General features: G+C 49.0%; 1 protein-coding gene and 1 non-coding gene across 3 annotated transcripts in view; one reads left to right on the top strand and one right to left on the bottom strand.

The window, feature by feature from the left end:
* Window positions 1–11806, bottom strand: part of SACM1L (SAC1 like phosphatidylinositide phosphatase) — a 47561-nt gene extending 35755 nt beyond the window's left edge. For both annotated transcript variants that reach the window (XM_040994331.1, XM_040994330.1), the window contains exon 1: window positions 11685–11806. In XM_040994331.1, coding sequence (XP_040850265.1) covers window positions 11685–11716 — 32 coding nt within the window. In that variant the 5' untranslated portion in view covers window positions 11717–11806. The remainder of the gene's footprint in view (window positions 1–11684) is intronic.
* A 265-nt stretch (window positions 11807–12071) lies between these two features.
* TRNAR-ACG lies at window positions 12072–12144 on the top strand. Its single transcript has one exon. It is a non-coding gene; the product is annotated as a tRNA-Arg (tRNA).
* The last annotated feature ends 307 nt before the right edge of the window (window positions 12145–12451 follow it).

Below are 12451 nucleotides of genomic sequence, written 5' to 3' on the forward strand. Positions count from 1 at the left end.
AGAATCAAAACCTCCTCTTTCCACATTACTGACTGTAAGCCTCAAATCAAAACACTTGCTCAACAAATGATGAAGGCCCGGCAATCTGTAGTCAGGAATCTGGAGTTTTCATCCTGACTGTGCTAACGGAACGCTGGCAGTCAGGAGCGCCCGCCCTGCGCCAGGCACACTCCAGGTACCAACATGACCAAGTGCCTGGGCTACAGAGCTACCTCCCCCGGGGAGAGGTGACCATTACACAAGCAAGTCATCCCGTGACTTCAGATGACAGAAATGCTAGGAAGACAACAAAGCTAGAGCAGGGACAACCAGTCCCTTCAGTGAATAAATGAAACCACGGGCGACAGGCAGCAGTCCTCAGCATGGCTCTGAACAAGGAACACATGTCTGCCTAGCCTGCAGAACGAAATAAGCTTTTATAAAGGGCTAAGCCTAACCATTAATAAAAGTAACATCTTTTAACACAATAAAGGGAAGGAAAGCTGTAAATTTTCATATCAGGACTAGAAAGATTTTCAGTTAATGCTGAAAGAGATGACACAGGAGCCTGGCGCAGTAACCTAGTAACTAAAGTCTTCGCCAGTCATACATGTGGGTCAGATCTGGGGACAGACCAGTCTGGGCCAGCACATAACACCCACTGGCAGATCTGAGAACTAGGACAGGGGGCAGGAGGAGTCAGGTCAGGCCACAACACCAGCCAGTTCACATTAGGGCTGCGACAGCAATCAGACTGGGCTGGGCTGGGCTGGGCTGGGCTGAGCTGCAGCCCCACCAACAGGAGCTGGAACAGGGGACAGACTAAACTAGGCCAGGCTGCGCAGTAGGTTTACGGACGCTGAGGTGAGGACAATCACACCAGCCTGGGCCCAGCAGGAGCTGGTTGTGTGAGTTCCAGGGACAGGGGATCTGACAGAGCTCTGTAGCTTGGCCCAGGTCATGGGGCCCACCTGTGTGGTGGCAGCTGGGTTCCTGAGCCCCAGGGACAGGGGAACTGGTAGGGTTTGAGCCACCTGGCCCAGATCCTGGGCCTCACCTTCTAGGTGTGTGTTGATTTCGTGAACCCTGGGGGTGGGGGATATGGCGGGGCTTGGGTCTCCTGACCTGGGGCCCACCTACGAAGTGGGTGTCGGGCTCGTGAGGCCCAGGGATGGGCGATCCGGTGATACTTGGGACGCCTGGCCCAGACCCTTGAGCTCGCCTGCAAGAACATGTCCTACTTAATCAAAAAGGTAGAGCAGTGGACACAGGCCCTGCTGTAAAAGGAGAATATGGCAGCACATTTGGTGCTGTAGCAGAAGAACAGAACTAACTGGACTACACCAAGCGATGACAGCAACAACCCCGGTGAATGGAGCCAATGGACACTGGGAGGGCGACATCCTCAGATCAGTGAAATCAGCAGCATTCCACAACCATCCAGACCACTAGGACAGAACCCTCGGAATGTGTACGCACTGGGACTCTGGGTTTCTATGAGGTAGCGGTTCCTCTTCCCTGGGTTCTGGGACATGTGGAAAGCAGTGAGTGGTTTTGCCTTTTGCTTCTCTCCTTACCCCAGGAACAACAGAAGAAATAGTAAATTTGGAAGCACCCTGATCAACCATGTAATTATTAAAAAATAAAATTTTTTGAAAGACTATACAAACCTTTCATTTTATGGAGATAATTAATCTGAAAATGCTATAATACTAAAACCTAAAAGAAACTTCAGAATTCTCACAGTCTGTTCCAAGTTCAATTACAAGACACAACAGCAAAAAGCTTACCATTTCAAAATTAAAACAAAGTCCTTGTCAGTTTATGTCCCAACTGCTCCACTTCCTATCTAGGCTTGTGGCCTGGAAAAGCAGTAGAGGATGGCCCAAAGCCTCAAGACCCTGCACCCATTCGGGGCCCGCGAAGCAAGCTCCTGGCTCTGGATCGGCTCAGCTCCAGCCGTCGCAGCCAGATGGGGAGTGAACCAGCAGGCAGGAAAGCTTTTTGTCTCTCCTCCTCTCTACAAATCTGCCTTTCCAATAAAAACAAATATTTTAAAAACAATCACAACAAAAAATAATAACGTATTGATGTCTTTGTAATCCACTCTGATAGAATGTTACTGGAATTAAATGACTTCTCAATTCAAATACACTTTTCAAACATAACAATACATGACATACTAACGATATAATAATGCTTTAATTCATATCTATCTCCAGTTGCTTTAAACTGATAATTTTAGTACATAGGAATACTTCAAAAAGCTTCTGGAAGATGGAACCTAAAAAAAAGCTTATTTTGGTGCAAACATTTTTAAATCCACGCTCAGTCTTCTCACAATACACATCTTCATGCATTTTTCCTAAAATGCATGAATTTCCAAAATTTATACCAAAATAAGCTTTTTTAAGAAGTTTTTTTTTTTTTTTTGGAAAGTCAGATTTACACAGAGAAGGAGAAACAGAAAGAAAGATCTTCAGTCTGCTGGTTCACTCCCCAAGTGGCCACAGCAGCCAGAATTGAGTTGATTCAAAGCCAGGAGCTTCCTCCAGGTCTCCCACACAAGTGCAGGGTCCCAAGGCTTTGGGCCGTCCTCGACTGCCTTCCCAGGCCACAAGCAGGGAGCTGGAAGGGAAATGGAGCTGCCAGGATACAAGCCGGTGCCCAGGTGGGATTGTGGCGCATGCAAGGCAAGGACGTTAGCTACTAGGCTACTATGCTGGGTCACCCAAAAAACTTTTAAAAACTTTTCCACAAAATGTTTCAAAGATTTTCATATTCAATTAGATATAATTATTCCAGCTCCTGTTTAAAAAAGTAAGAAGAATGAGGCTTCACATTTTAGATTCAAAATTATTTGAGTGAAAAAACACATCTTAGCAAATTTAATACTTAAAGATAAGCATCTTTATTATCTTCAGCACTTCTGGATGGTCTTTCCAACATGAATCTATATTTTTACAACATGTTCTTCAAATGAGAACATGGCAGAAACAGATGTAGTGAAAAGTTGCTTCTTGCTGTGGAGAGAGCTCTTTTTTTTTAAAAAGATATTTGTTTATTTGAAAGGCAGAGTTAGAGGGGCAGAGAGAGAGAGCGTCCGTCCACTGGCTCACCCCCCAATGGCTGCTAGAGGGCCAGACTGTAGTAGAAATAGGAGTCTTGGAGGCCAGGGTTGTGGTGCAGAAGGTAACACTGCCGGCAACACTGACTTCCACATAGGTGCTGGTTCAAGTCCTGGCTACTCCACTTCCCGTCTGGCTCCCTGCTCCCGCCCTGGGAAAGCAATGGAAAATGGCTCAAGTTCTGGACCAGCCACTACGGCCATTTGGGGAGTGACTCTGACTGTGCCTTTCAAATATACAATTAAAAAAATTGAGTCTCCAAAAATGTTAAAAAGCCTTCCATACAAAAGACCAATGTTAACACAGATCAGCTCTAGACAAATGGCAACAGCAGTTTCAACCTGCTACTTCTAGGTATCATATTTCCCTCACAAAGTGAAAAGTCCTAACAGAGAATATGAAAAACAAATTTTTTTGAGTTTTATTGTAGAAGTGATAGTGAATGGCAGAATCTGAAGATGTCCCAAGAGACTCATCTTTTGATGATTCGGTCTAGCTACTGCCTCGCAGATGGAATCAATGTTACCAACCAATGAGCCTTAAAATAGGCAGATGATTCTGCCTGGTCCCTGTGGGCTCAATGGATCACAGAGCCCTGAAAGCTGAAAACAATGGATAAGTCAGTCCGAGATGAGGCAGAGGGAGAAAGAGGATTTTCATCCTGAGGAAGATAAGAGATGTATTAATGGGAGGGAAATTTCTCTTTCTCATCTCTGCCTTTAATTTAAAAAAAAAAGAGCCAAAGAACAAATGAAAGAATGAATTAGAGTTACAAAAATATGAAGGGCTGACAACTAATCAAATTTATCTTAATTATACATATTTGAGGCACAGTGATCATTTAAACACATGTATTCAACATGTGATGATCAAACAAGGTTAGCTAGCATTTTACCTCCTTAAGCATTTAAAAATCCTTTAATACTTAATAACTGTACTTATAAGGTATGGGGCAATATCTAATAAACATACACAGCATATACTGATGATAGTATGTCCCTCTCCTTGTACTGTCTTATGCTTGGAGCCTTCGAGTTCCTCTCTTCTATTTGTTTACAACATATATGAGCTCAGTACATCTTGCCAACTATATTTGCTGCAGACACTAGAACTGACTTATTCTAAGAAATTAGTGCAACCCCCTCTCCTTCCCTCACCCCCCGACCCCCCAGCTCATCAACATTTCTAAGGACAGTCACCAGATGTCATTCTAACTCCTGGCCCACACAGGCCTCTGCAGCACCCTCACCTTCACCTTCACCTCACTCACAGCTCGCCATCTCCGTTAGCCATAACGGCCAGGACCGTATTCCTGTGTCACACAGTAATATGCTTTATGCTTGCTGGGGTTCATGCACAAAGCCAGTGAACCTTTAAATCGCTAACTCTTACTATCAGAAACGCTCAACTACACAGCCAGGACAGTCATTTCGACGCGTGCGCCTGCTCTTATTATTTCTGTCCTAACATCTTCACCATGCAAGCTTCCGAGACTACAGAAAAGGACTTGGTTTATTCCATTCGCCTTAGAATTTCTCACCCAAGGACAGAGATTAATCAATTTTGCGGAGAATAACATGTTTAGTCTACAAACACTTACATTAACATGTTTTTTTCTTTTTAAATAGAGTCCTTACTTAAAATTTTCCTTGGCTCAATGACAGGTAAGCAGAATTTTAAATAGTTTTTTTAGCTAAGAAAATATCTTGACAGGGTCAAGTTTAAATCAGATTTAAAAGAAAGAGCAGTGTGTTCTCTGATTTGGAAGTTCACAAAATGTCTAGTACATGACCTGATTCGAGTTTCTCAAAATCTGATCAATTTAAGGCAACTGCGTGTTCAAGGCAAGAAACACGGGGGAAGGGATGAACTTCAGAGAAACCAGCCAGGAGCCAGGAACTTCCTCCAGGTCTCTCACACGGGTGCAAGGTCCCGAGGCGTTAGGCCATTCTCGACTGCCTTCCCAGGCCACAAGCAGGGAGCTGGATGGGAAGTGGGGCTGCTGGGATTAGAACTAGTGACCATACGAGATCTCGGCGCATTCAAGGTGAGGACCTTACATCGTACCAGGCCCAAAACTCCCGGTGTTTCCCCAAAGATGACACCATCAGCTCACGCAATGCTTGGGACATTCTCCCACAGTTACAGACACGTGGCTGTACATCTAGTGAAACACCGCACAGTCATTACCAAGGAAGGAAATTCTGACACTCATACCACATTACGGTGAGATAAAACAACCACAAAGGAAAAAATATACTAATTTGGGTATATGAGGAACCTAAAATAGTCAAATTCAGAGACAGAGAGTAAGATGGGGTTGCTAAGGACTGAGACGAGAGAGTAACTGCTTGCTGAGTGCAGAGCTTCAGTTTGGCGAGACAGAAGGCAGTGTGACAATTGTCCCACAGGAGAATGTGCCCAATGCCCCGAACCGTACTGAGAAATGATTAAAATCATAAAAATTGGGCCTGGCGGGCCCGGCGCAGTGGCGCAAGTGGTTAAGGTCCTCGCCTTGCACGCCCGGGATCCCATATGGGCGCCGGTTCTAATCCCAGCAGCCCCGCTTCCCTTCCAGCTCCCTGCCTGTGGCCTGGGAAAGCAGTCGAGGACGGCCCAAAGCTTTGGGACCCTGCACCCGTGTGGGAGACCTGGAAGAGGCTCCTGGCTTCGGATCGGCATAGTATCGGCCGTTGCGCTCACTTGGGGAGTGAGTCATCGGACGGAAGATCTTCCTCTCTGTCTCTCCTCTCCGTATATCCGCCTTGCCAATTAAAAAATAATAATAAAAATAAATCCTTAAAAAAAAAAAAAAATTGGGCCTGGCGGCTAAAGTCCTCGCCTTGAATGCCTGGGATCCCATATGGGCGCCGATTTTAATCCCGGTGGCTCCACTTCCCATCCAGCTCCCTGCCTGTGGCCTGGGAAAGCAGTTGAGGACGGTCCAAGGCCTTGGGTTCCTGCACCTGCATGGAAGACCCCGATGAAGCTCCAGGATCCTGGCTTCGGATCAGCTCAGCTCCGGCCGTCACGGCTGCTTGGGGAATGAATCAATAGATGGAAGATCTCTGTCTCTTCTCCTCTCTGTACATTTGACTTTGCAATAAGAAAAATAAATTTTTTTAAAAAAAATTACCTTCAATGTATCTGGTAATGTGTTCCTATTTTTGTTTTGCCATTTTCATTTCATCACTGTCTGACATTGTCCATGCTTACAAAAATGTTTTTAAAGCAAAAAAGGAGTTGCCACATAGGATATTTAGAACTGGCTGGAAGGTTAAAAAGTATGAATTTCACACTGTAAACATATCAACATTCCATTTTCCATATTAAAAATCCATTTGGATGGATCAACTATTTTCAGCTGTAAGTAACTCCTGACACGTCCACAGACTAGGGCAAGGGCAATCTGAGAAGAGGAAGTAACCCGAGTAACACCGTGGATGGAAAGATCACCGAGCGCCCCAGCAGTGTGCCAAGGTCAGCTCTCAAGGACGTGACTGCGGCCAGGGAGAGTCCCCGACCGGCTTTCACAATGACAGGATATATATCAACCAGTGGCCTCACTGAAGCACTGGGAAGACAAATGTTCCAAAGAATACATGCCCCACGTCCCCAAACGGCATCCCTCTTAAAGGCTGGTCGTGGTCCATGCTAGCCAGACTCATTGAGGAGCATCTGCACAAAGCTGGACACTGCGAGCTCAGGACTCAGGGAAAGGCTCACTGTAAAGATGCTCTCTAGGGGCCGGCACTGTGGCAAAGTGGGCCAAGCTGGTGCCACCAACAATGCCAGCATCTCATACGAATCTCATCTCATGTACTAGCTGTTCTACTAACGACCCAGCTCCCTGCCAGCGTGCCTGGCAGAGCAACGAAGATGGTCCTGCACCCACATGGGAGACCCCCACAAGAAGCTTCCGGCTTTAGTCTGGTCCAACCCTGGCCATTGTGACCACTTGCGGAGTGAACCAGCAAAGGGAAGTTCTGTCCCTTTCAGTAATTCTTTTCTTTTTTACTTTTATTATCATTTTATGATACAGTTCCATAGGCCCTAGAATTTTCCTTACCCCCTCTCCAGGGCCCCTCCACCCACACTGAGTTCCCCTATGTTACTATAGTATAGCTCTTCATACACAGTCATATGTCCATCACTGCGGGCACGGACAATGGCAGAGAGTCCAGCATTCATTTGTCAAGATACAGTTAACAGTTTCATTGAGAGTCCATCTTTGATCTGGAACTGGAGATGCACACTGCATTGTATCCTCACATCTGGATATGACACTCCCCATTACACAGTTACTGAATACCCCCTTAAATGAAAAGCCACAAAACAAAATCAACAGAAATTATAAATTTACAATGCCACGAAGCCCTTAAAAAAAAAAAAGAAAAAAGTTTCTAATGCATTCTAAATAATCTGTAACATGATTGGTGAAATAAAAAAATACACACGACTTCATCATTCCTAGGTGGCAGACGGGCGGCTCTCACAGTGCTACGGACTGCTCCTTCCAGCCTCCGTGCCCCTTGTCCAAATTCACCGGAAACCAATCCTGAGACAGAACATGTACGTTACACGGACCTTCAGCATCTAACGCCTGCAAGAGCAGCTTCCCACAGCGGGCCTCGGAGCCTGCTACAGAAGCTCAGCCAAGGGAAGGTGCAGGCAGAGCTCAGGGAAGCACACTGGGCCCCTCATCCCAGCCGTCAAACCGGAAACACACCTTTGCAGTGCTAACATCCTCATTTTACACGAGAAACTCACGAGGTTAAGTATCATGTCCACCTAGATCCATACAAACCAAGCAGGAGGTTATGATTTAATCCAAGTCTTTCCTGAGTTAAAAACCCTGGGATCTCTAAGGCTCCACCACGGAGGTGATCAGCACACTCCAAAGAGAAAGAAATTTTCTGATAAAAGGCTCAAAATAAACCCAATCTTAATGCCAGATGTTAGCCAAGTCTGGCAGATGTGGGGAAATAAGGCCAGGGCGCAGACTGTGAGAGGCTGAAGCATGATGGCTAAGAAACGACCCAATGGGGCCCAGCGCGGTGGCGCAAGTGGTTAAGGTCCTCGCCTTGCATGCCCGGGATCCCATATGGGCGCCGGTTCTAATCCCGGCAGCCCCGCTTCCCTTCCAGCTCCCTGCCTGTGGCCTGGGAAAGCAGTCAAGGACGGACCAAAGCTTTGGGACCCTGCACCCGCGTGGGAGACCCGGAAGAGGCTCCTGGCTTCGGATCGGCATAGCATTGGTCATTGCGCTCACTTGGGGAGTGAGTCATCGGACGGAAGATCTTCCTCTCGGTCTCTCATCTGTATATCCTCTTTTCCAATAAAAAAAAAAAAAAAAGAAAAGAAACGACCCAATGAAACCAGACATGATGAGTGGGGAAGCGGAGGATGACACCAGGCCACAGGAGGGCACGCTTCAGCAGGGCAGAGACGGACCAGAGAAAACGGACAGTAGGACACAGGGTTACTGCCTAAAACCCCACGCACTTCCTTCCACACCTACATCAACTCCAACTCAACTCCAACTCCACTGCAACACTAGGCAGACAGACAGCCAGAGCCAAATCAGGCTGTCGGCAGCCATACACACTCTCCGGATCACTCCCATGGGTGCTGGGCCCTAGCACCTGAACCATCCCCCGCTGCTCCCCAGGGTGCACACCCAGCAGCAGGTGGAACCGGAGGCAAAGCCAGGACTCCAACCAGGCACCTGGATACAGGCTGCAGGTGGAGCACACGCAGTGTCTTACCTGCTACACCAAACACCTACACCGTGGTACTTCCGTTAAAAAAAGATCCAGCTACTGCTTTTATACACACGGCTGGCTCTTCATGTACCTGAAAGGCTGACACGGCTGAGAGGTCTTCCATCCACTGGTGTGCTCTTGAAACGGCTGCACTGGTAGGGACCTGGCCAGCCTGAAGCCAGAAGCGCTATCTGGGTCTCCTACAGGGTGGCAGGGAAGCAAGGTTCACAGGCCATCTTCCCCTGCCTTCCTGGATGCATTAGCAGGATCAGAAGCAAAGCAGCCAGGACTCAAACCTGCACTCCGATACTGGACGCTGGGTGTCTACACTCACACGTTTTTCTTAAAACACATGGGGGGGGGGGACCAATGGGATGGCACAGGAGGGCCAGCATCCCACAGGGGTAATACTTCAAATTCCAGCTCCTCCACTTCCAATCCAGCTCCCAATTTATGGCCTGGAAAACCAGTGGAGGATGGCTCAGGTCGCCGGACTCCTGACCCATGGGAGAACTGGAAAGAAGCTCTAAGCTCCAAATCAATTCAGCTCTGGCCATTGCAGCCATCTGGGGGCTGAACCAGCAAATGAAGATTTTTCTCTCTCTCCCCCTTACTCTGCAACTCTTCCAAATCAAACAAATAAATCTTAAACAAAATCCTGTATCTCCTGGCACTTTTACGTCCTGCTTTGCTTTTAATGTTTACTTACTCATTTAAGAGGCAGTTACAGAGAGAGGAGGAGGAGAGCCAGAGATTGAAATCTTACATCTTCTGGTTCACTCCCCAAACTGCTGAGATGATGCTAGGAGCTCAAAACTCCAACCACGTCTCTCCCGAGTGAGCAGCAGCGAAACAAGAAAGCAGGCCGTCTGGTGCTGCTTTCCCACGAGCAAGGAGTTGGATGGAGTGAAACAGCTGGAACTCCACCAAGAGATGCTCGCAGCTGCTGCGCTTCCAGGCAAAACAAAACAAATGGCTCCTGGGGCAAGCTTTCAGCCAATTAGTTAAATCACCTGGGCGCCAGGGTTCGAACCCCAGCTCCAGCTCCAGCTCCCAGCTAGAGCAGGCCCTGAGAAGCAGTGGTGACTGCTCGGTTCCCTAGCGGAGCCCAGCCATGGTGGGAAGCTGGGGTGTGAACCAGTGAGAGGAGAGCTCGTCTCCCCTTGGAACTACAGAGCTACTAAGTCCTACTAATACTTAAATGAGCCAGAAACCAATTCTACTTTCAAACGTACAGACAGGATGCCTTGTTTTAAAGCCTGGAACAATAGGCTTTGGAGCAGGAAGGACCAAAGTGGAAAGCAAAAAAAAAAAAAAAAAAAAAGGAATTGACTGCAATCGACAAACCTCTGGGTAAAGGGCAACAAAGTGGCAACTTCCGGCATTTACAGAAGCGCTAAGCCGACTTCTCTGACCGACAGAACTAACACAGGGACTTTGCACAGGACCCGAGGCCGGCCGTTTCTCACAAAAGTTTATAGTTTCCTGTTCTCACAAAAATCAACACACAGCCGTCCTCGTCACCCTTCAAGGCCCCTCGTGGATGGATGCAGACGGGCTTGGGGCTCGGAGGGTGAAGCAGGTACTTCTGGAGCCGTTCTCGCTAGTTTGCCAGGAGAATCCGATAAGCAAATGCTGGGCTCCCGGCTGAGCTGCCGCCATGCAGGTGAGACCTGGGGAAGGATCCATTCAACCCCACACCCCGCCGATCAGAAACAGTAAGCTAATTAGCCCAGCTGTAGCCAGCTCAAAGCCTCCATTTTTCCAGCAACCAACATGCCAAACAAGTACCTTGCAAAAAAGGCAAACAGAGAGAAAAGGTGGAGCGGAAACTGGCACAAGTGTCCAGGTTTTCAGGAAGATCTGCAATCAACAGAAGGCACAAAACGGGGTGGGGGAGGAGGGGGGAGCTGAACTGTACAAAAAGTCACCTCAATTATTACTGTAAAATATTAAGACGACCTTTCTCCCAATTCTGCACCGCAGGTCTCACTGAACCTTCTAGAAAGTTAACTATCGCGCTTGTGGCTGGGGGCGGTGATGGGGGCTCAAAAGTGCCCAAATCGCGCTTTGCTGTCCTCACTGCCCTCCCCCACGAGGGAAACAGGATCCCCGTGCCTCGGTAGCGAGAGATTTGTTCACTTGCACACAAGACAGATACACTCTATGGCCACCAGGCTTTCCAGCAGCCCGGAGGCAGACCCAGGCGTCACCGGGACGAGCCAACGCTCTCACTGCACGATTCTCAGCACCGCACACAGCCCCTCGCACCCCCAAAGCTCAAGCACCCGGCTTTAGAAAAAAAAAAAATATTGTGAAAATTCTGAACGGGGCCCTCCCGCCTGTCCGTAAAGACAGGAAGCTGCTCCGAGGTGGAGCCGCGACCACATTTAAACCAAAGGGAATTCCTTCCGGATCCTGACAGTACTGACTCCACTTTTAAACTTTCTCTTCTTCTTGCTCCCTAAAGACTGACGCTCAGGCAGGCTTCCACGGCCCAAGACGCCGTGCAAGGCTAGGTCCGTGGAAAACAACAGAAAGCTGGTGGCTTATTTCTTTTCTAAAAGGAGTAAGGACAAAACACCGCCACACCAAGCAGGGAGGTGTATGCCCTGCAAAAAAAAAAAAACCCAAATAAATAAAATTAAAAATAGGTGTGTGTGTGTGTGCGCGCGCGGGGGTGCTGCACCCCGACAGCACCGAGGCGAGCCACCCGGGCGGGGCCTCTCCGGGGCAGCTGAGGCGGGCCGGGCGAACTCCCGCACCGAGCCTGCCGTCCTCCCGCCCGCCGCCCTCGGCCCCGGCGACTCACAGCTTCAGCTGCTCGTAGGCGGTGGCTGCCATCCTGCGCTCCCGCGTCCTCGCTGGGGCCGCGCCGCCACCTCGGTCACCCCAGCCCGCTGGCCGCAGCGTCCGGCCTAGCCGCACCCCTCGGCCCGTGGAAGCCCACGGCAGGCGGCCGCGGACAAAACAGTGAGCCTGCTACGAAACGCGCAAGACGCCGTCGGCGCAGCGGATTGGAGCGTGCCCCCAGAGCGCCGTGACGTCGCCGCCGCGGATTGGTGGAGGCCAAAGGCGGAGCTCCGCCCCGAAGCTGTGGCTGTGCGCCACGACGCCGGCCTGGAGGGCTGATGCAGCCAGTCTGTGAAAACTGCGTCAAATGCAGATGAGGCGTCGCAGCAGGATGTTTTATAACACCGGGCCAGTGGCGCAATGGATAACGCGTCTGACTACGGATCAGAAGATTCTAGGTTCGACTCCTGGCTGGCTCGTCGTGTCATTTTTGCCATGTTTAATGAGCCTCAGAGGACTTCTTCGGAGCAGACTGGGACGAGAATATTAAGATTAAATGTCTTGATTTTCAACTCTTCTCCTGGGTCCCCAGGGTGATTTTTTTTTTTCAGTTGTATCTGGAACCTGGACTTGTCAGCTAGTCTGCACGGCGCCAGGCATGCACATGACGCGTCTCTAACCGGGTGCACCTCTTACCACGAGCCTCTGCAACCCCCGCCCTGACGCTGCTGTCCGCTGCGCGCGCTCAGCGGGTCCACAGGGGCTGGGAGTGTGCAGCCCTGGCCC

Source organism: Ochotona curzoniae, unplaced genomic scaffold (genome assembly GCF_017591425.1).
Source record: "Ochotona curzoniae isolate NIBS_2020 unplaced genomic scaffold, NIBS_Ocur_1.0 contig_908, whole genome shotgun sequence".
NCBI lineage: Eukaryota > Metazoa > Chordata > Mammalia > Lagomorpha > Ochotonidae > Ochotona > Ochotona curzoniae.